The 22,614-nt window shown below is 40.3% G+C and overlaps 1 protein-coding gene and 2 long non-coding RNA genes across 3 annotated transcripts; 2 read left to right on the top strand and 1 right to left on the bottom strand.

Annotated features, from left to right (window-relative positions):
* The first annotated feature begins 1,298 nt into the window (after positions 1–1,298).
* Positions 1,299–7,613, top strand: LOC307023847. The gene is made up of 2 exons (XR_013803784.1): positions 1,299–5,009; positions 5,225–7,613. It is a non-coding gene; the product is annotated as an uncharacterized lncRNA (long non-coding RNA).
* On the bottom strand, positions 5,524–9,346 carry LOC307023849. The gene is made up of 2 exons (XR_013803786.1): positions 8,641–9,346; positions 5,524–8,507 (listed from the first exon to the last, which is right to left on the bottom strand). It is a non-coding gene; the product is annotated as an uncharacterized lncRNA (long non-coding RNA).
* Positions 9,347–18,041: 8,695 nt separating this feature from the next.
* On the top strand, positions 18,042–22,335 carry LOC307023844 (uncharacterized protein). Its single transcript, XM_079657451.1, has 12 exons — positions 18,042–18,167; positions 18,498–18,624; positions 18,884–18,964; positions 19,195–19,402; positions 19,595–19,764; positions 19,856–19,954; positions 20,158–20,390; positions 20,490–20,649; positions 21,025–21,367; positions 21,509–21,626; positions 21,703–21,794; positions 21,906–22,335. The coding sequence occupies exons 1-9, from the start codon at positions 18,123–18,125 to the stop codon at positions 21,102–21,104; spliced, it is 1,203 nt and encodes a 400-aa protein (XP_079513577.1). The 5' UTR covers positions 18,042–18,122; the 3' UTR covers positions 21,105–21,367; positions 21,509–21,626; positions 21,703–21,794; positions 21,906–22,335.
* Positions 22,336–22,614: the final 279 nt, after the last annotated feature.

Raw genomic sequence — 22,614 nt, 5'->3', positions numbered from 1 at the left:
CATTAAACTGCGGAGCGGCGTTCACACAGCTGCAGAGAGGGAGCGAGGCAGCGAACTGTCCCAGCACCTGAAGGTGGATCAGCACCTGGAGGTGGATCAGATTCCCCTGGGAGCATTGCCCCTTCCACTAGTTTTGTTTTTACCAAAGACGAGAGCTTGAAACTAAATATCAATAAAACGCTCCTGTTTGAATCGATAGCGTTTAACAGACGGTCGCTGTTTGGGGCGTTACGTTACAAAATACTACACAGACAGCGCTAGCTGGGAGATCGATCACTTTTATTTGCTAAACTATGCAGTAGGCCTACTATTAAATCCACGTAAATTACACATCACAGTAATGAGGCCAGATAAATTAAACCAGGATACATCCTTTGCCGTCAAACACAGCTGCCTGTGTGCGTTTGATAAATACTTTCTGATGTTATATTTATTATATGCTACTTATCAGCTACATGGCCCTAACGTGTAAAGATATATACAAGCATTTGTACCAGTGCTTTTCACAAGTAGACTCTTGCAGGCCAGAGTAGCTGGAGTGATTCAACAACAACAAAAATACATATCTGAGAAGTGATCAGGAGGAACAGAAAGAGGAAAAGGAAAAGAGAAATGAAGAGACCAGGAGGGTCAGAGCAGGAGGAAGCCAAGAGGAGATGAAGACATGAGTGAAGAAGAAGAAATGTATGTGAGGAATAAAGATTAAGTGTCAGAAAGAGGGGCAGAGGCAGGGATCAGGAGGCAGATGAGACTCCAGCTGGACCACATGGTTTGTTTTTATTCTCCTTGCATATTCCATTACAGCAGCACAATCTAGCAGCTCTAAGTATTGACACATATTGATTGAAATGTGTTGCTGCACAGGTCAACTTTTGCTCTCTTAACACTAGAACCGCCAGAGATCGCTGTATACCTAAAACCGCCAATGGGTAAAATGTACCCGCTATAGATTTTCAAGGTACAATGTTATTTTATTTATCATACAGAACAGTGAGTTTTGATCGCACAGGGATGAAACTTATACCAATATAATCTGTGGACTCTCAGCTTTTCATTTGATATAGGTTGTGCAGATAGCATGAAGTTAAAAATATCGCTAAGAGTGCTGATTTAAATACTTGGTGTAAGACTTGTGTTTTGTTTAGGTACAAATCTCTCTATCTCTTGTTGGAGATTTGGAGGATGTTTAAAACCAACCTCGTCTCCGCGTGTCGTTTGATAAACTGGGTAAATTCGTAAAAAGGAAAGGGATTAAGAAACACCAGAATGCAAGTGAAACAATAATCTTGTTTTAATGATACAAAGTAACAATACAAATACATCATCGAATCACGAAGCACTCTGCAGAGTACTCCGGGCTCAGGTTCTACCACGTGTGAGACAGGTCTCAGGAACGGCCAGTCAAAAACAAGAGCGCGAACCAAAGGAAAACACAGGCTTTCATACTAAAACACAGGAGGAGGTGTGTGCGTGCTTTCCCCCAGAGGTCATCTTATTGGGAGAGACCAACACATGGCCTGTCGCACCCAATCAGTGCGACACAGCAGAAGAAACCCGGAAACAAAAAGTCTCTTTCAGTTTGACGAAAACCAGATACCTTTTGGTGTCTGGTACGAACTTGCTCTAAACAACACGTTTCCTTATCTTATTTCACATCTTGCAGCCAGCACACACACATCCCCTTTATGGCCCTTTGTCCCTGAGTCCATCTTCCCGCCTCAGGCTACCACACACAAGTTAAAAGTATGTTTTAAGATATAGTTGTTATAGTTGGCTAAATATACGTAATACATGTAAATCACTTTCATATCAATAATAACAAAGAACACATTACCTATGCTCTTAAGCAGTATTAGAGATGTTTTTCAAATAGTCAAACTTCACACAGGCCCAATATAGAGAACACACTCATTTGTCCTACAGCCCTTCCATTTGTTTGAGCTATTGTTCACATCTTTACTTCAAATAAAAGGTTTCACATTGTATATTTCCAGCTTCCTTTACACATACTGTTATTATTAATACAAAGTAATTAACCACACACATCTATTGAAAACAAGTAGATTTCCCTGATAATTGACATGCTGAAAATCTCAAGAAGAATGTCCCCTCCCCCAGCTCTCTCGTCCCTGTCATAAAAGCTGCTTCCATTTCATATAGAGTAATAAAACATGTTTAAGTTAATTTCTCCACAATGTTTGTAGCCATTTAGTACCCGCACATGAAAGAATAAAAACAGAGGTATAGTTGAAAAGTAATCATGCAGCACATATATTTACTGCAATGAAAACACACACATTTGCCCTAAGCATGTGTAACGCACCCTCTTCTTTTATGAGGGAAACATTCCAGAGTTTTGGAGCTATCCCCAAATTAGGATGTCCCCTGCTTGCATCCCTCTCTAAACACAAAGACTTCACCTCAATATATTGGGGAGGGAAAATATACTTTGTCCCTTCAAATTTAACACACATGAATATATATAAGGTGACATTAAAATGAATATACCAGATTTAACTTTCCTGCCATAACACGTTACTTTAATACTTCAAATAATTCAAATAATCCTTCAATTCCCCCTTTTTGGTCTCGCCTCACGAGACCAACACACATAAGACATTTGAAACACAACTACTGTCATTCTTTGATACTGTGTCTGTCCCCCTTCATTAAACCTTTGGGAACAGAACACAACTTTTCATGTCAGTGAAGGAACTATCAGATTGGTTGCCTGAGTGCCAGAAAGCAGCATCCTTGCGTGTTGTTGAATCCTCAGGGCCCCCCCTTCAGCGGAATACGCCAACAAGGGCAGCTGATAGGGAGGGGGAGATGCAGCCTTTCCTTCAAAGGTGGAACTGATGAATCTGATCAGAGAAAAGTAGACTCCTCTGCTGCCTCGAGAAGTCCCCCAGCCCGCTGACGCCAGCTTCCAAGTCGTCTGCTGTAGGGATGTCCTCGTTGACGATAGCCAGGTCCATCCTGATGTCCTCCAAGGTCCTAGCCGGAGTGCTCCTCGCCGCACACTGGCTCCAGTAGTACCAGATGTCCCCCTTTGCTCCTCGGCGGACGGCATGAGATGTCCTCTGGGTCACTCTGTAGAGGCCGGAGAACCTGGGGTTGAGCCACGTAGGCCTGACGACCTTCAGCCAGACGAACTCCGCCGTGTCGGCCTCCTGCTCCTCGGGTCCCCCTTTTGGCGTCAGGAACCTGTGTGGAGAAATCTGATACCCACCCCTCAAGTCTACGCTCAGGGCTTCTGGGCCCTCAGGTGTTTGACCCACCACTGGTAGGCCGCTTCAGAATTCTAATACTTGGCCTGTGTCAACAAAATAAACCCTAACATCTTTAGGTGAACTAAATAACATATCTCAATAGCTCTGAATTTCTGACAAGCATCTGTGTTATTATAAATGAAATCCTTGAGATCCCATTTAAAATCTAAATATAATATGAACTGCTAATGTTTCTGGTAATGGAACACACTAATGTTATGGATTAAAAACGACTAAAATCATGATACTGACAAAGTGAATAATTTCCAGGCGAGACTGCTTCTACCTGTCACTGCTTAGATATTATCAAGCTGAAAAATGAATACAGAAATACAACATACTGTCATCAAATGTCTTTCTATTATGAATTTAAATTAAATGTACATCCCCATAATGATCTAAACAGTCTATGGCTTTTACTTCTTTACCAGGCTAGTTACAAGATGTTGTCTATATTAAATTCTATCTCATTACATTACTATGTTTTAACTTAGCTGTAATATGTTCTTTCTACATTTCAAACCTCAGTTACTTTAATACCTGTTGAAATATTACAAAATTGTTTTCATTATCACAGTTCACCTTCTCATTCTCATTCTGGAATTACCTCTCTCAGTAACCCCTTGGCCACTGATTCTGCATCTGTGTTACCTGTTATAACTCAATCAATATTAGAAACATGTCAACATTAATCAAACAGTATCTTATCCCCAGATATGGAGCAGGTTAAATCTAAAACTGTCAATCAATGGTCAGATTGAACATCTGAGTTGGGGCAGCAGGTTTCTTCCAGTCCCTAAATGAAAAAATCCCACACTCCCCCTTTTTACACATGTACACATGTGTAACAAAATCCTGTATGGGAAGAAAACCTTCAGGTAACCAGTGGTTATAAGAAAATACCAAACATTATTCACAAAAGTACATCCATCATCTTTCACAGTAAACACTCCAGGGAAAATAAGTGTTCATTTCCAGCTGGCAGTCCTAAAAGAAACAGAATCTTTAGATTTTAGTTTGAGTTTTACATTTGCAAACCGCCAACTCCTGTGGGAATTAGAAACGGGTCACATGTGCGTTTTTCCAAATGTGTGGAATTGTAGGAAACCTGTGTTTCCCATGGAGCTCCAAAATAATGTGTTAGTCCAAAGACATGCTCGGTTAGTTATTGTTTTAGAATCATGCAGTTGCACTGATCACATGCAGAAATACATTCACACTCACTCTGTCAGGTTGTAAAGTCAAGTTTGGTCAGCCCCAGAGTCAGTCATTGATAGTGCTTTTCTCAATTCACACTGTCATTCAGGGTCAAAGGTCATTTGGTCTCAGTTTCATTGCCCATGTGTCGTGCTCTGCAGAGACTTTGATATTTCAGCAAAGGCCAGTATCCTCTGTCTACAAAAATCAGTCATATAGAGCTCCTGCGGATGATGTCACATATGCTGGTCACGTGACGAGAAACGAAGGGGGCAGCCATTTTGGCAGTAATCGCGTCAGTAAATTCATTGGCAGGCACTGGCAGACTGTCGAGGATGGTGGATAACTGCTGTGCACCAGGTTGCACAAATAGGCGTGGGAAGAAGAAAGGTGTATCTTATTATCGCATTCCAAAAGACGCGGAGAGGAGGGAAAAGTGGATCGCAGCGATTAAAAGAGCCAGGAGCCGTCTGAACAAGACTGAAAGATGGGACCCCCCGGCCGTTTGCTTTCGCTTATGCAGTGATCACTTCATATCAGGTGGGTGAAGGAATACAGTACAATGCTACAAAAAGTTTCTGGTCAGTTTAATTTTTACCGAAGTAGAATCTAGCACCCAGTTATTATAGCTAACGGACTCTGTGATGTCCCTTTTTAACTCAACAAGTGTGGCTCTGGTGCAGCCTAGCCAGTTAGCTTGTAGCAAGCTAGTGGTAAACAAACCCGTGTTGAAAATATTCCTTCTTATTTTTTAGGGAGAAAGAGTGATAACCCGTTGAGTCCGGATTTTATTCCGTCAATTTTTGATTACCTTCCATCTCCAGAGAAGAGGAGACGAAAAACGAGACTGGAGGTTTTTAACAGAAGGCAGAAGGCTAAATTGCACAAAGTAGAGCAGGCAAAGCTATCTGCAGAAGCCATCCGTCAAAGGTTGGTAGATCAAACTCCTGTCTGATTACATGTTGGGTCTACTTGTTATTGGTGTTGTTAAATGTGTTCTTTATTCTCGCGTCCAGGAGAGAAGCTTTAAAATGAGACTAAATGGAGTCTCTGAAAAGATTCAAATGGGATACTTTAATTAAAAAAGGCGCGGTAGTGTTACAGACAGAATATTGTTCCGTCAGACAAACAGCTGTGGTCCGGTTCTCCTGAGCAAGAAGAAGACACCGGATCTCTCCTCCGGCGCTGCTATATATATCCTCTGCTGGCTCCTCCCCGCCAGCCGGCTCACCTCGTCTCCAATGTCCGTTATTGCATTTAAACAGAGGATAGGTTCTTTTCACATTCAATATATGCTTAACACGCCGTTTCTCCTCATATTCTCTTTCATCACTTTTCATTTAACACATTCTAAACGCTGTAATCAATACTCTAAACAATACTTCTCGGCTCGTTTGGTTGCCGGTCATTCCGGATGTTGTCACATGCTACTCGTCTGTAAACAATAATGTATTCAAATAAACTGTACCTTCATTTAATATTCAGCATGGTAATATCTCGACATCTATCGTTGTAGTGTTAAATCACTAGGTTTCGGTTTTCACCACACCAAGTCATTTCGCTCCTCAATTCACCTCTTTAGGAAATCGTATATTAACCACATGCTACATGCTAACCGTAGATGAAGGATTTTCAGAATAAAAGCTTAACTGCTTGTGCACAAGAATTTCTGGTTTTTCAGTATAAAAGAGCGTTTGAACTGACGGTATGTTTAAGCTACATTATACCATCAAAACATTGATTTTAATTTCTAACAGTGTGTTATTCAGATTATTTTATTTCAAATAGTTAACTGCCGTGATATGGTTCTAAACAAAAACGTCACACCAGTCATTTAATGAAGGCTAATATCATATGATTTCCATTAAACATGTCAGACTGTAAACATGTAAACTGCCATCAGTATTGTATGCATGAAAGCTTATTTTGCTGCTTCTGTGTTTTCATCAGGACATCAACTGATTGTCCCCAGAACAAGGCAGCCCAAGAAGACCAAATCACAGAGCCTTTGAAGGAGCCCCCCATCTCAGATCCTTTGGTAGACTCAGGCGATGAAGATCCTGTCCAGCCTGATCCAGCAACACCACCATGCACCTCTGAAACCTGTTCTAACCGCATCCAGTGTCTTGAGCTAGAATGCCAAGCTCTAAGGACTGAAAACATGTTGTTAAGGGACAAGATAAATAGGAAGACCCTGACAGAGATTAGTTTGCATAATGATGATAAAAAGGTGAATGTCCTCACTGGGTTAGCAACCTATACATGTCTTATGACCATTTTTCAATATTTGGCTCCATTTCTCAAACTTAAATCATCAATAACATGTTTTCAACAATACATGTTGACTTTGATGAAGCTTCGAATGAACTTCACATTTGACTTTTTGGGTTTTTATTTTGGCATCGATCCAACGACTGTCTCCAGGCACTTCAAACACTGTGTTAATTTGATTTATTGTAGACTGGTGCCAAGTTTAGTGGTGTGGCCTGAAAGAGAATCTTTAAGAACATCTCTTCCATATGTATTTAGAAATGGTGACTACGAGAAGACTGTTTGTATCATTGATTGCTTTGAAATATTTCTAGAGAAACCAAGTAGATTGCGACCCAGTGCGCAGTGTTACTCAAGATACAAATCACATCACACCATGAAATATTTAATTGCCATTTGCCCTCAAGGTTCAATTTGTTTCATTTCTACTGGATGGGGAGGTCGCACCAGTGATAAGTTCATTACAGAACACAGTGATTTTTTACCTAATATTCTCCCAGGGGATGTTGTTTTGGCAGACAGGGGGTTTCTGGTGAAGGAGTCTGTTGAAAGGTGTCAGGCTGAATTAAAAATTCCAGCATTTACTCGTGGAAAAACACAGTTAGATCCTGCTGACATAGAGAATACAAGATCTCTAGCCTCTTTAAGGATTCACATCGAAAGAGTCATAGGAGTACTTCGTCAGAAATATACTATCTTACAAAGCACTGTGCCAATAACTTTCACAGACATAGAGAAAGAAAATGATGTTACTTATCTTGATAAAATTGTGAGTGTATGTTGTGGACTAACAAATGTACCTGATTCTGTGGTGCCCTTTGAGTGATGAATGTGTGCGTCAACAGAAAGTAAACCTTTTTGATTCGCTTCTCACTTGTTTGTTGTGACTACTTTTCTCACTCACTAGATTTGAGTGACCTATCCATGTTTTAAGAGCGCTACAGATACTGCTACAGACACAGAAGACATTGGTTTAACAGTTGTTTATTAATTAATAAAATATTGACATTGCATCAGCTCATTCATATTCACACTTTTCGTAAGTAAGTAAGACTAAGTAATTATGTTTTTTTTTTTGGGGCATTGATTAGTTTCCTACAACTAGGACACACCCACTGTTTCGGTACCCTTTTCATCCGAAGGCAGGTTTGGTGGAACCTCTTCACGGCACAGAACCCTGAGGCACAAACAAGCATGTTCCCTGCCGCAGGTGCACGGCAGTAGCACCACTGTTGCTGGGGATCGATGCTTGCAGTTGCTTGTTTTGGTGCAGAAAACCATTTGCCTAACAGCTCTGGGATGATGCATTTTAGGAAGAAGTCACGAGCAAGTTCAAGTTCTTTGTGAAAGAATTCTGGGTCAAATGTAATGCGTTCCACAAAGGGTGAATCACCTTCCTTTTCAGTCCACAGAATGAAATCACAGTATGCCAATTTGGTAACAAATAGCTGCATCTGCACTTGGTAGAAGTATGCATGGTCTCGCTTAAGTCTAATTTTTCCTTGGGAATCTTGTTCAAGGCAAAAGTGTGCAACAGAATTTACAGCTTCATTGACAGAAAGCTCCTTTGCAGAAAATGGGCACTTAATTTCTAAGACCCCTGTACCACAGCAGCTACAGGACACATACCCATCAGGTGAGGCCCCGATAAATGGGTGCAGAGGTGAAATTCTAAATCCGGCTGGTCGCACCAGGACGTCTGTGTGTGATAGGCGATGCTGCATTTCGTAGTATTTTCTGGCCAGTTCTTCATTCTTGCATCCCCATCTGAAGAAACAATGTAAATATGAGTTTTGGACAATAGTAATGCCACCCCACATTGCTACCTCCCTGCCCTTTACAAATGTTTACTGCTGTACTTGGTTTTACACTTCTTTTTAAAGAATAGCCTAGTACTTACTGCATTTACCCTTCATTCACCTCACACTAATTTCCTTGTACACCCTATGGAAATGACAAGTTAACACATACATAGAAGAGATTACACACTGCACACCCTATTTTAGTTTACAGGGAAATTCCAGCTGATTTCAACATGCAGTTGTAATGCTCACACACACTACCCTTGACTTGTTGTGAAGATGTGGCATTTTATATCATCCCACATGATACAGCTGTATTGTAAGGTGTCTGCTGATGCACATGTCACAATGTTTCATACAATAAGTAATCAAATGCATATGCCCATTACTTTTGGGACGATGAACATCAGCTGACACCTTACAACAAGGCAGAAACTTTTGGGATGCTATTTGGAGTATGTTAGGATGTTCAACTGCATGTTGACATTGGCTGGAATTCTCTATGCTCATGAATACCTGGTAGCCTCACTGCTGAAAACATGGGACTTTGGGTCACATATCTGTCTTATGAGAGACACTGCTGGTTTTCTGAGGTCTGTTCTTGTTGCTGCTCTGAAGGTAGATCCTGTCACCCTACCACTCCTTTGATCAAACCAAATTCTGGACTTGGACTGGGCTTGGGTCTCCTCCTCTACAATATCACTCTGAAAGCATGGCAATCCAAACAGTTTCTCATTTACATTGCAAGTTAGCACACACAGTACACGTGCACATAACATGGTAGATCTTAGATTTCAGTCATTAGTAAACAGAATATGTTCTGTACTTGTTCTTCAGTGACAGTCAAGTCCTCAAATATTCCTTCTGCACGCTCTTGTAATTCAGCCAGGTTCAGGTCTCTTGCCTTCTTGTCGTACAGACTGGTAAGGGGTTCAGGTAAATCTAGCTTGACAGTCTTGGGTACATAGGATGTGGCGTACCCGCGAACAACTGACAGGACTGCAGGTCTGCAGGACTTCCCATCTTGAGTCCGGCACTGTGAGAGATTTTTGTAGAGCTGTGTTTGCTCAGCAGCAGTCAGGGGTGGGAAAGATGCCGGCGCAGAGGTACCCTTGGTGGAATTCCCCTTTTTATTTTGTTGAGTATGGTTGAATATGATGTCCTTGCCCTGCAGGTACTCCACATTCTTCGCAGCATCCTCACTGGGAGAGGCCCACTTGCATTTCTTGGATGTGCAGCTGATCTCCTCGTGCCTTTCGTTGTTTTTTCCCCACAGACTGAAGAGAACAGCTGACACATGAGAGCAGCTCTCCCCGAGTCCCGCTGTGCAGTTGCAGTGGGCTCCCAGCACAACACCGTCGTTCCTGACCACCACCCATGGCTTTAGTTGACTTTCATTAAGCCTTTGGGAGTGATTAACCTATATATGAAATTCAAAAATAGATAAATAAAGGTTAAAAACGCCAGCCACTTTGGTTGAGTACGTTCAAAAATACAAACTAGTTTCAGACGCACTGCAGTAGCTATCCAAGCTAATAAACAAACATGCTAACGTGACACTGCCGTAGCTAGACAAGCTAATAAACAAACAATGCTAACGTGACACTGCCTATCAAAACTGGAATAATTTAATACTTACCCTTGCAGTGATGATGCCGAAGTTTTGGGATGTAAGACTCCACAGTTGAATGTTGTTTACGAAGCCGGACTGACACCATTTGTAAGCCTCCAAGCTTTTGTAAGCTCTGAGGGAGTCTCCTGAGTACACTGATGGAAAGCTTACAAGATAGCTGTGGATGTCCGCGTAGCGCAAGTCGGGTACATCGTCTTCAGAGCAGGAGGTTATGCTCTTGAAAAGCACACCGGGTGCATTATATGGGTCGCTTATATTTAATCTTTCTAATTTTGTACTATAAAGCCGAATTTCACTTGAATTAAAATGAGATGTATACTCGCACGGTAGGAAAACGCTGGCACCGGTCGTCATGTTTACTGCCAAAATGGTGGCTGATAACCAAAAGTCACGTGACCGCAGGAGCTCTATATGGAGCGCCATCATTTATCAATTCACGATTACCACTTTAAGTCAGATATCTCTACCTTGTCATCGGGACGGCTGCTTCCCACATTTCCTGCAACTTGGTACAAAACTCACTTCATAATAGTACTACTACTACTGCAATTTATTTACACCTAAGTAGTATTAAAATGTCTAATAAATCTAATTCAGAAACTTGTGTACATAACTATTATCCTAAGTCAAAACATTACTAGGATCTGTGTAGCTCTGCATTTCATAGCTCATTATATTCATTTATCTTCAATTCTGGTCTACTTAAAAACAATGTTAAACTCTTTAGCAGTGTGTGGAACCTTGGGTGTCCGAACATGCAACCATCACCCTTTACTTTACCAAGGATTAAAAACAGTTTCCATCCTAAAGCCCTCCTATGGTAATAACTATGCCACAATGGTGAAATCAATATTGTAACAAATGAGATCACTACTTTATTCACACATGAATAAAAATGTCTTGAAGAATAATGTATTAATATGATGGAAAGATTGAAGAATATGGTTCTACACTGTGCTACTCCAAAACACCCCCTGCTTAAAGTGTAGTGCATACTTCCCTTATGTCTCCCACTTTAACCCTCAGTCTGTTTTTAGGATAATTTTCTCATTTTACATTAATAGTTTCCTCTTTACTGCTATTTTGAATTTACCAATAGATTAATTCATGGTGAATACCTCTTTTTATCTTTACTTATTTATCAAGTCAATTCAAGTTCTTTAAATGTGGTGTCTTCTATGTGCGTTTTGTGAATAAGTGTGTTTATGATTAAACTCACTCATTCCCGTTTTCCTTTTCTCCTCCCCTGGTTGTCTCAAGCCGTGACCCCGACCTCCTCACTTCAAATCGACTATGCCAACTCCTCTGATTCTGTCTTCTCTTCAGTCCATCAGCTCTTGAATCCATCCGCTGTAACTTTTTTAGGCAGCCTTTGGCCCAGTCACATCGGCAGCCCACATCATGCCACTGTTCTTTGCACTGCTTTGCATTTCATCTCCTCCTTTACAGTCTCTCTGCTGCTTTATGGAGGGCGGATTCTGCTCTCATGTCCCCCACTCTGCTCCTGTGCCAAATCTCGTGGCTCAGCTTCATGCCCTGTCTGAGGGACTGATGAGAGTATTTCTGTATGTCAGCAAGCGGTTTGGTTCTGGATGCCTCAGGTAGAGACGGTTCAGCTCTGGTTCTCTGTCTGTTTGATGGAGAAGGAGGAGCCTCCTGTTGGGTTAGGTCTTTTGTCTGCTTGGAGGGACGGGGTCGTAGCCTTTCTAACTCAGAGGGGGAGTCCCGGTCCCGGGACGCATTATCCATAAGAAATCTAGCACACTGAGATTGAATCAATCCAACCCTTTCCACTCTGTCTCTTTCTAATCATACTATCTGTCTTAGTTGCTAAATGCCATCTAAACAACACCATTAATGTCTACTAATGATATTACAAAAACTCCCTCTATAAATTGTTTCATCCATTGTTACAAATCTACCCAACCTGACTCTTTCAGGAAACCATTTTCTTCCATAAATTGAAATACCTGTTTCAAGCATCACATATTTCACACACTACGAAAGAACATCTCCATACTTACTCCAATATTTTAAATCCCACTGTTACTTAGAACAATAGTAAACCTGCAGAGCACACTGATCAGATCACAGTAATATAATTTGACTCAAGTGTAGGCCTATGTCTACTTTCCATTATACTTATTACTTTTGGTGAATATTTATTTATATTGTCTAAATTCCTTGTCTATGATGTGCAAACAGTTAGAGTATAAAAATGTGTTTTTCTCAATGTATTTACACTCCACGGATTCTTGAGTTTACTCATCTCCTGGTGTTGTCGTTCCTAAAAATGTTAGCAAACACAAAACTCCCACTACAACATTTATAGATAAACTGATCTAACAAAATGAACTCTTTTCTAATTCAAAATGTGACTAAAGAACAATGATTTGTCTTTCACAAGATGGTGGTCTAACAGAATGACTCTTGACCTCATGGGGTCAAATAGATTTAGCCATGAGGCGGCTGACTTTAAAATGAACTGGTACAAAGAAACCACATACATGTGGGTACTTTATAGTTAAGACAAATACCATGAAATTCACAACGCAATGCAACGGTATCAATCCGTTCTCAAAGACTATGTTTAAATAGCAGCAAATCATTGTTTCTTATTTATTTCAATATATCTACCACTTCAAATCACACCTTGATCTGTTCATTTTCTATGTATTTCACTCCAACTTCAGATCACTAGAGAAAAAGCAAGCAGACACACTCCGGGCTGCTGCTGCTGCTCTCGAGAGGAAAAAGGGTGGAGGGAACTCTCACAGACAAATACTGACACCCCCTTCTCTCTCCCCCGCTGCAGCTCTCAGCCTCTTTAGGAAAAGGGGGGCTTGTTTCAACAATTAACACTTCTGCTATCCTTTTATTCAATGTTTCTGCTTGAACCCGCTGTTCTCGTAAGCTCTTAACTCACGCTCCTCTCATTCAAATTCTCCCTTCATTATGACTTCGTATCTATTCATCTGACTTACTATCTTTGTTATTAGTAAATATTCACAGAAAAAATTCCCTGTACAGTCTATTCAGCTTTTATTGTCCGATGTTTATTCCAACAAATGTAGCAAGCCTCTCAGCGCGCTTCAACACCGTCTTTCAACAATGTGATGCTGACATGGAGTCGTAACCCAGGCTTACAGAACTCTTTATCGTGACGTTTGGCTTTATAGATTCAACCCCAACACAACAAAGGATATAGTGAGGCCCGGTCACTTCAGAATGACTTTCTGAAGTTTGCGTTACTCTCCTTTGGATCACTTATAACATAAATAACTCATCTCCAGCCCCGTCGAGCTGTGGATTCGTTATTTTGAGTCAGTCTGATATGGAGACTTAATACTACCATTTGACTACTCCAGACAGTCTAACTGTGGGGACTCTATACCTCCACTTTTTAAGCCAGGGACTTTAATACCCTTCTAGCTGCAGGAACTCAATATCCTATTTTAACTGTGGGGACTCTATACCTCCACTTTTCAAGCCCGGGACTTCAATACCCTTCTGGCTGCAGGAACTCAATATCCTACTCTACAACTAAAACACGCATTTGCATTGTTACTATTAAAACACTGTAAACTTCGTCTGACAACCCTAACATTTGGAATATGGTCAAATCACAGATTTCAAATTAAATCGTGTCTGCTCACCTGGTAGCCTATTGTACAGAGCTCTGTTTTTAGTTGTCAGAAGAGGCCGAGAAGTTTAGCCCTGGACTATTCCGTCCGCTTGCCGCTGGTGGTCTCTTCCCCGAAAACACCCCACTCAGACACTTCGTGTCACCATTTGTTGGAGATTTGGAGGATGTTTAAAACCAACCTCGTCTCCGCGTGTCGTTTGATAAGCTGGGTAAATTCGTAAAAAGGAAAGGGATTAAGAAACACCAGAATGCAAGTGAAACAATAATCTTGTTTTAATGATACAAAGTAACAATACAAATACAAAGGAATCACGAAACACTCTGCAGAGTACTCCGGGCTCAGGTTCTACCACGTGTGAGACAGGTCTCAGGAACGGCCAGTCAAAAACAAGAGCGCGAACCAAAGGAAAACACAGGCTTTCATACTAAAACACAGGAGGAGGTGTGTGCGTGCTTTCCCCCAGAGGTCATCTTATTGGGAGAGACCAACACATGGCCTGTCGCACCCAATCAGTGCGACACAGCAGAAGAAACCCGGAAACAAAAAGTCTCTTTCAGTTTGACGAAAACCAGATACCTTTTGGTGTCTGGTACGAACCTGCTCTAAACAACACGTTTCCTTATCTTATTTCACATCTTGCAGCCAGCACACACACATCCCCTTTATGGCCCTTTGTCCCTGAGTCCATCTTCCCGCCTCAGGCTACCACACACAAGTTAAAAGTATGTTTTAAGATATAGTTGTTATAGTTGGCTAAATATACGCAATACATGTAAATCACTTTCATATCAATAATAACGAAGAACACATTACCTATGCTCTTAAGCAGTATTAGAGATGCTTTTCAAATAGTCAAACTTCACACAGGCCCAATATAGAGAACACACTCATTTGTCCTACAGCCCTTCCATTTGTTTGAGCTATTGTTCACATCTTTACTTCAAATAAAAGGTTTCACATTGTATATTTCCAGCTTCCTTTACACATTCTGTTATTATTAATACAAAGTAATTAACCACACACATCTATTTAAAACAAGTAGATTTCCCTGATAATTGACATGCTGAAAATCTCAAGAAGAATGTCCCCTCCCCCAGCTCTCTCGTCCTTGTCATAAAAGCTGCTTCCATTTCATATAGAGTAATAAAACATGTTTAAGCTAATTTCTCCACAATGTTTGTAGCCATTTAGTACCCGCACATGAAAGAATAAAAACAGAGGTATAGTTGAACAGTAATCATGCAGCACATATATGTACTGCAATGAAAACACACACACATTTGCCCTAAGCATGTGTAACGCACACTCTTCTTTTATGAGGGAAACATTCCAGAGTTTTGGAGCTATCCCCAAATTAGGATGTCCCCTGCTTGCATCCCTCTCTAAACACAAAGACTTCACCTCAATATATTGGGGAGGGAAAATATACTTTGTCCCTTCAAATTTAACACACATGAATATATATAAGGTGACATTAAAATGAATATACCAGATTTAACTTTCCTGCCATAACACGTTACTTTAATACTTCAAATAATCCTTCACTCTCTCTATCGATATATCTGTAATGTTCTGTTCTATGAACATATAATTGTCTACATAAATAGACGACGCGGACTACTTCTCTCATTCCGAGTCTCCATCTTTCTTCAACCGGCACGTAACCTGCACACATGCATTACGTCCTCAACGTGAGGTCAGTCATCCAAGATCTTGTATTCTCAAAGATGTTACACTATCTATAACTATCTATCTGTCTATCTCTCTCTCTATCCATCTATCAATATATCTATCTATCTATCTCTCTCAATATATCTCTCTATCTATAAGGAACCGCAGTAGACAAAAAGCGTTGCTATAGCAACACGTTATGTTTACGCTGCATTTTCTATGAGGTAAATATTACCCGCTGGCGGATATAGGTATAAATGGCATTTTTTGGGGCGATTCTTTCAATCTGACTTCATATTGACAATTGTTAACAACAGAGGGTGCTACATTACACACTTTCAGGAAAAGTCACAGACTGGGAGACTTTAATATGTTATTGAACAAAAGTTACAGACAATCAAAAAACAGCTGCGGGTAGATTTTACCCGTTGGCGGTTCTAGTGTTAAAAGATGGGTGATGTAATTTGAGTACTTAATTATAACTAAGGAACTTTACTGTACTTACAGTAAACAGAATTATAGGGTATCATGAGTACTTTCTGCTGTTTTATGCTATTATTTTTGTTTGTTTGTCTGACCACCTTGTTTCTCTTTTGCATTAACACTTGTGTTAGGGCATGATTTAACAATAAATAGGTTAAACAGTATAAAATACCACGTACCGTCCGCCCTCCCATGCCACCCTGGCATGACCTCTTGCCCCCCCTTTCAACCCAGTCTCACGGCATTTCCTGTTCACCAACACGATTTCCCCCTTTTTTTCGTGTTGCACAGCACGATTTTAAAAGCAATGTATTTCTATTGGTAGACTTTCCCCTTTTTTTTCGTGTTGCACAGCACGATTTTAAAAGCAATGTATTTCTGTTGGTAGTCTCACGGCATTACGTGTTATAGGAAGACAGGAAGCTGTGTGGTTCATAAAAACATGTTCTTACTCAATATCAAGCCACGATTATTGCTTTTATTTAAAATCGTATCATTTCGGACTTTTGTTGCTGTCTGTGAGGAAAATAAATGGGGCTCATTTTTCCTTCTAATTTGTTATTCTTTTCAAAATAACACACTATTATTTAGTCAACAATAACACACAATTATCCTTGTTTTTATTTATTTGTTTAATTCTATAATCTCGGGCTTTTTTGCCGTCCTTCGAGAACTGAATTTCAAAATAAAAATAACCGGAAACAGACGTAGGCCTATAAGGGACATTTCGAGCATCATCGAGTTTAGGATGGCCGAAGACACTACACTACCCATAATCCCCAATTAAAATGAACCGATTAAACCTCTCTCTGACACAGTTTAAACGCATTTCAAGTGGAAGAATTGTTCATGTCTCCTCTTCGTGTCTCGGGAAGCTGGAAGTTGTATTATTTAAAATAAATTTAAAAAATGGTTTTAACCATAAAGGGTACTTTACACAACATTGAGTCAAACTTATCCTTGTTTTAATCCTTGTTTTATTTCTGTTAAATTGTTGTTGTCGGTTAATTTTCCATTTTATTTATTTTGGTTTAAGATATCATTACTTTTTATTTATTATTATCATGTTAGATGTTTAAACTTTTCTGCATTTTATAAGGCAATATATACTTTTTTGTTTTTGTCCGTAAGCTACTTATTAAAGAGTTATCGTGTCAAAATATAGGAAATGTATTAATATTTTATTGTATAATCGGTACAGGAAATTACATCATTCAGAGCACCACCTATTGGCCAAAGACGCTTCCACCGGCATTGCGATCCATCCTGACAAAGTAAGTTGGGTCACTAAAGTCTGATACATGTTTTGCTTAGATTTAATAATTGGGGCTTTTTTTTAAGCCTTTACTCGCATGGTTCATCATACATACTGAACTGTTCTAAGTCTGAGAAATACTTTCGCCATAATCAGCAAAGCAACATTAATGGGAAATTATTCTTGCGGGCGGCTAGCTAGCTAGCTCACGTTCAACATAAGCTTAAACTAGTTTAGCTACATTTATATCAGCTAATAAGTGGTGTGTGAAAAATATTTGTCTTAATTACGGCTACATACGTCGGTGTTAAAGTGTGAGTTATACGTTATCTTAATCGCTTTTGTTTTACACATGACAGTACTAACGCTGGCCGACATTTTAATATATATTCAGGGGGGAGGGGCATAGTCCACGTCCATGTGCTTGTTACGCGTATGAAACAGGAAACACGTAAATGAACTCAGTCTGTCTAAAGTAGTTAAACCATCACAATGTGCATTTAAAAAAGCTAGTTTCACTACATAATTCACTTTTTCTGTTCTCTCCTGCAGCTCCCGTACCCACACCACAAACCCATACACTGATATATACCATCATAAAACCAACGGCACTTTTAAGAGCCAAACTCAACCTATCTCTCTGTCTATCTACCTACCTTTCTTATAGTTATTGTCTCTAACTGTTTCTATCATGCATTATCTATTTCTTCATCTATCCATCTCAATCTTACAATCTGTCTCTCTATCTCTGTTCGTCTCATACAGCAGCTGTTGCATATCTGTTGTGTCTGTCTGTCTGTCTGTCTGGCTGGCTGGCTGGCTGGCTGCGTTGCAAAGGCAACAAAACACAACCCAGACCTCAATAATCCCACACCCAAAGAAGGGAAACGCATGGCTCTTGAGCTGAAGCATGAACACATGCTAGCTGAAGCTAAGGTTGTTGTTTTAACCCATATGACCTCATTCATTTCCCACTTGAATTTGGCACTATCTGTTATCCAAAAAATGCTGAACAGGCCAAGAGTAACTGGATTTTGGATCAATGTATAGGGCCTTTGCAAAACGGTTCATCATTACAACATGGGGGGCAGAGGCTTACTAAATAAAACTTGTTCAACTTGTTTTACTTCATTAGTTGTATATGGTAGGAAAAACTTGAAGCAAAAATGTTCTTCAAGTGAAAGAATTTACTTTTATTTGTCCACTGTCATATGGTATCAGTTTATCAGCAACATCAACCTTACATGAGTTGTTACTTGGTCACAGAAAGCAGCTGAGGAGAGGAAACGGGCATGCTCTGTAGGAGACACTTTACAGTCCCCTAAAAAGGGCTGTGTAGGACGTGGCAAGCCGAGAGAGAGGCGTGGAGGGCGACGCCAAGGCTCAGCTACAGGTTGAAATCCCAATTATTTTACATTTTTATGAATTTACTAAGTAAATGGTTGGAAAATCGAATTAAAACACAGTAATTGCTTGTTAAGGGTCTACAATAATTCCAATATATAAACGCATAGTGACACTACAGTCGGAGACATTCCCATTGTGGTGTCATAAGAACTATGCTTTATTTAATTTCACAAGCTTTTACACAATAGGTAGATAATACAAATCATCAGTTATCTGTTGTTAACCCTCTGTGTGATGTTTTACAGTCACATCCCCCCCGACTGAGGGCTTCCAGTCTTCCAGTGTGGAGGTTCTGCGTACTGAACCTTCAGCACAACACGAATTTGGTAAATCACAAAAATGGCTTTAAGTTTAAAACTAAAATCAATTTTTAAATAAATTGTGTTAGAGAGAGAAATTAACCTTATACACAACTGACAGTTCAGGACTCGAACGAGGAATGTAAATCAGTAAAGATATTGGCCAGTTCCATACTGAGCAAAGAAATTATCCTTGATTTTTAGTGTTCATCTTAAATATAGTAATTTACAGTTAAAGTTTCCCATTCTGTTCACAGAAAAGAATATGGAGAGACTCTCTGACATTCTTTCCTCATGTCCTCCTCCTGAGCCTCAAAAAAGCTCTGCCTCATCCTGGTCTTTTCGGCAGCAGAAAGCCTCAGAGCGCTGGAAAGAAGCGAGACCACACCATCTACAATGCCTTCTAGAAAAAGAGGCTGTTGGTCATCCCCTGTGTGGCCTCTGCCACGAGCCGGCTGTTATTAGGTGAGATAACATTTACCTTTATTTAAATTACTTTACCTAATTGTAATTTTTCAGTATTAATGCTCAGTGCCCTGCTATTTCAGCTAACATGCATGACTTTTGGGATGTTAGAAAACTGGATACCTAGAGAAAACCCACATGAAAATGAAAGTAATTCCAGGATATTAGAATAATTTTGTATTTCCTCCCAAGGTGTAGAGAGTGTCTCCCCGAGGAGCGGTTCTATGGAGACTGTGATGTACTTCATCACAAGAACCAGCCACTCCACAACAGGGACAGTTTAATGAAGGTTTTTTTTAAACCAATTAGTCCAACAACGTGTGTTGTTAGAGTGGAAGGTGGATATGACACCCATGACCAAGGTATGCTCTCTCAAACTTGCATTTTGATGTTCACATGTCTCTTCGGCCAGCTTATAATGGTAATTAGTGCTTTTCTTCTTTTTTTTGAAAGCTTGCATATTGCCAACTGTGAAGGCACCCAACTGCTCCTGTAAAGGCACACACTTCACTGTGGTACCAGGCAAACCAGTGATTTTAATTACCATCAATGGTAAACAAATATATATATATATATATATATATATATATATATGGATTTCTATTGAATTGTTGTTATATGTTTACTGTTGTGGGCTGAGGCATTGTGCTTCCACTTGGAGTAAAACCTTCATGTAATATCTGTTCATCTTTGACTATTTGTAGATGGAACTGTTGTAAAATGTGTCTTAATTATGTTTATTTACTTGTTCCAAGGGCGTTATGACTTGCATCTGCCACTATATGTCTGTCAAACTTGCCAGCAGCAGTGGACCCCCGACTTGAAAGTCCTCCTTAAGAGTGGATACTGGCCAGCTTCGGTCAGTATTTCCACACTTTACACCTTGGACCTCCTGAGCTCCTTTGAAGAGCTCAAGGTCATCTCTCCGGGATTCTCCAGACAGGCCTTTGCAAAGCTGCTGGAGCATCGCACAAAGTGTGGAGGAAGAGTAAGTGTAAATATTCTTTACCATATACATTATAACATTTCCGTAAATAGACAAAATCAATATATGTAATTATCTTCCACTCTGGACCTGTCAACGGAGATGCACTGCAGCGCAGCTTTCTGGAGTTCTCCTATGCCTCGTATGAGGAAGACCAGCTCTGCTGTGGTGCTCCTTTCATCTGCCCTGCCTGCACGACGGAGATGTTGGCTGTTTCTGCCGATGGAAACAGGAAGCTGTATCGCTTTCGGCGAAGTGGAAGGTGCTGTTTTTACAATGTTGTTATTTAACTTTTTAGATTACTGTTTATATGTCATGGATATATTTGCTAATCTTTTTTTCCACAGTTCTGATGGCAGCGCCTTTTTTAATGGGCTCTTTGTAGCAGAAGACAGCGCGGTGGCTGCATTTGTCGACAAAATACCGAGATCAATGAAAAATGCAAGTTTTTATTCATAATTTTACCTTATAGGTATATCACAAAAATAGCCATGTAGGCTATATCCGACCCTGACTTTCTTCAAATTCAGCTACTTCTCCTTACTATCTACTCCAAAATCAGATAATTAGAACAAATGGTGTAGATCGTGATTCCATTGCTTTTAACTTATTTGTCATGATGTAATGTCTGTCTTAGACCCAGGGAAGAGGCACATGTGGGGACTCCCAGTGGACAGCAGCGAGGGAGACGTCAAGGAGGGCTTCAAAGCTGGATGAAGAAGGGATGGAGGTGGCTGTATGTCGCCATGGGTTTCTTTTGAAGGCCTTAAATATGTACAGGGGGGAGATATTCGCTTACCCCCTGTATCTTCAAAAGGAACTCATGCCAGCCAAAGCCAAGTTCTTCGCCATGGATGTGGCTTGCAAGTACTGGCCGTACATGGAGAAAGCTGCAAGTGTCCTTCCTGCTCTCCAGGAGCTGACCACCATGAAGCCATTCCTCAGTTCAGCATGCTCGAGCCCATGCTACCAAATGCGAGGTATGTGAAATATTTTTGTATCACGTACATTTATATTTTTTATATTTATAATACTGAAGTAGTAAATATCTAAGCTATACTGTTTAGTATAGTAGTATGTAGCCTCTTTGCACAACCATTCCACTAATCTTTTACCATCAGATTATATGGAGTGGGAAGAACCAGGAGGGAGCAGGTATGACCGCTGGGGAAGAGGTGGAGCAGGTCAACAGCTGCCTGTCCCGTTGTGCCCTGACAACAAAATACATGTCCAAAGCAGGTGAGTGGAAGGTTTTGCCCTATCATTGCATACTTTTTTAGATGACACATCATAACCTCATTATTGCTTTCAAAAGCACGACTGGACATGCTCACAGTGCATGCAATGGGATGGAACAGGAAAAAAGGTGACTCCCTTCATCAGGCACTTTCCACAAGATATGTGAAGGTGAGCCTTCTATTAAAGGTGTTCTTGTGTCCTTTGTCGTTTGCACATGGCTTGTTGTTAATCATAGCAAGTTTTAATCTTGATAAATGTCCATCGTCTACTGTTTATCAGACTAGTAAGAGGCTCCTGGAAGAGACTGCAAGTCTCAAGACGGAGCTACATTGTGTCTCAGATGACATGGTGTCGACGTGGATTTCCGATGTGAAGGAATGGGCATCTGGTTAGCACGACGAGATAACACCAGCTACATATCATTGTCCATGACTGTTTGAATTTACAGATTTGATCCTAAAGAGCAGCCAATTTTAAGGCAATAAGGCTGATTTTTCATGCCACGTAATGGGACCCTCACTGGATTTCAGTAGACAGGGACATAATCTTCAAGCAATAGCAAGCCAACTATGTGTCCATGTTTATCTCTGATATGTTCCAGTTTCCATAGTTGTACCATCAATTTGTGTTAAAAGGTGTTAAATATGTTGCACAACTTTGTTTCTCAAAACCGTTACGTGTTGTGTAACAGTACATTTTACTGCCAATATTATTTCTACAGGAACACCAGAAACATCGGGTACTTCTGAAGACATCCTTCAAACAGCACTGCAGCAAAGCAAATTGAGGGGCTTTACCTAAGTGTAGGCAGCGGAAGCAATCCCTTTACCGACAGAATGGTATAACAATATAATGTTTTAGGTTGCAGATTCAACCTACTGAATTATATATATTTGTTGCACTTGCAAATATAGTTTGTCACATATCCCTATCCCACTACTTAATGTCTTTTTCAGACATCAGCAAGCTCCGCCATCGACTTCGAAGG

The sequence above is a fragment of the Notothenia rossii genome, assembly GCF_949606895.1.
Source record: "Notothenia rossii genome assembly, chromosome: 11".
NCBI lineage: Eukaryota > Metazoa > Chordata > Actinopteri > Perciformes > Nototheniidae > Notothenia > Notothenia rossii.
This window is presented reverse-complemented; position numbering and strand designations above follow the sequence as displayed.

Bases quoted from the DNA above. Each gene is read 5' to 3' on its own strand.
- LOC307023844 (XM_079657451.1), top strand. From the start codon at position 18,123: ATGGCTCTTGAGCTGAAGCATGAACACATGCTAGCTGAAGCTAAG. The intron at 19,403-19,594 runs GTGAGATAACAT...TTTCCTCCCAAG, and splicing joins CACGAGCCGGCTGTTATTAG to GTGTAGAGAGTGTCTCCCCG. The intron at 20,650-21,024 runs GTGCTGTTTTTA...TGTCTGTCTTAG, and splicing joins CGCTTTCGGCGAAGTGGAAG to ACCCAGGGAAGAGGCACATG.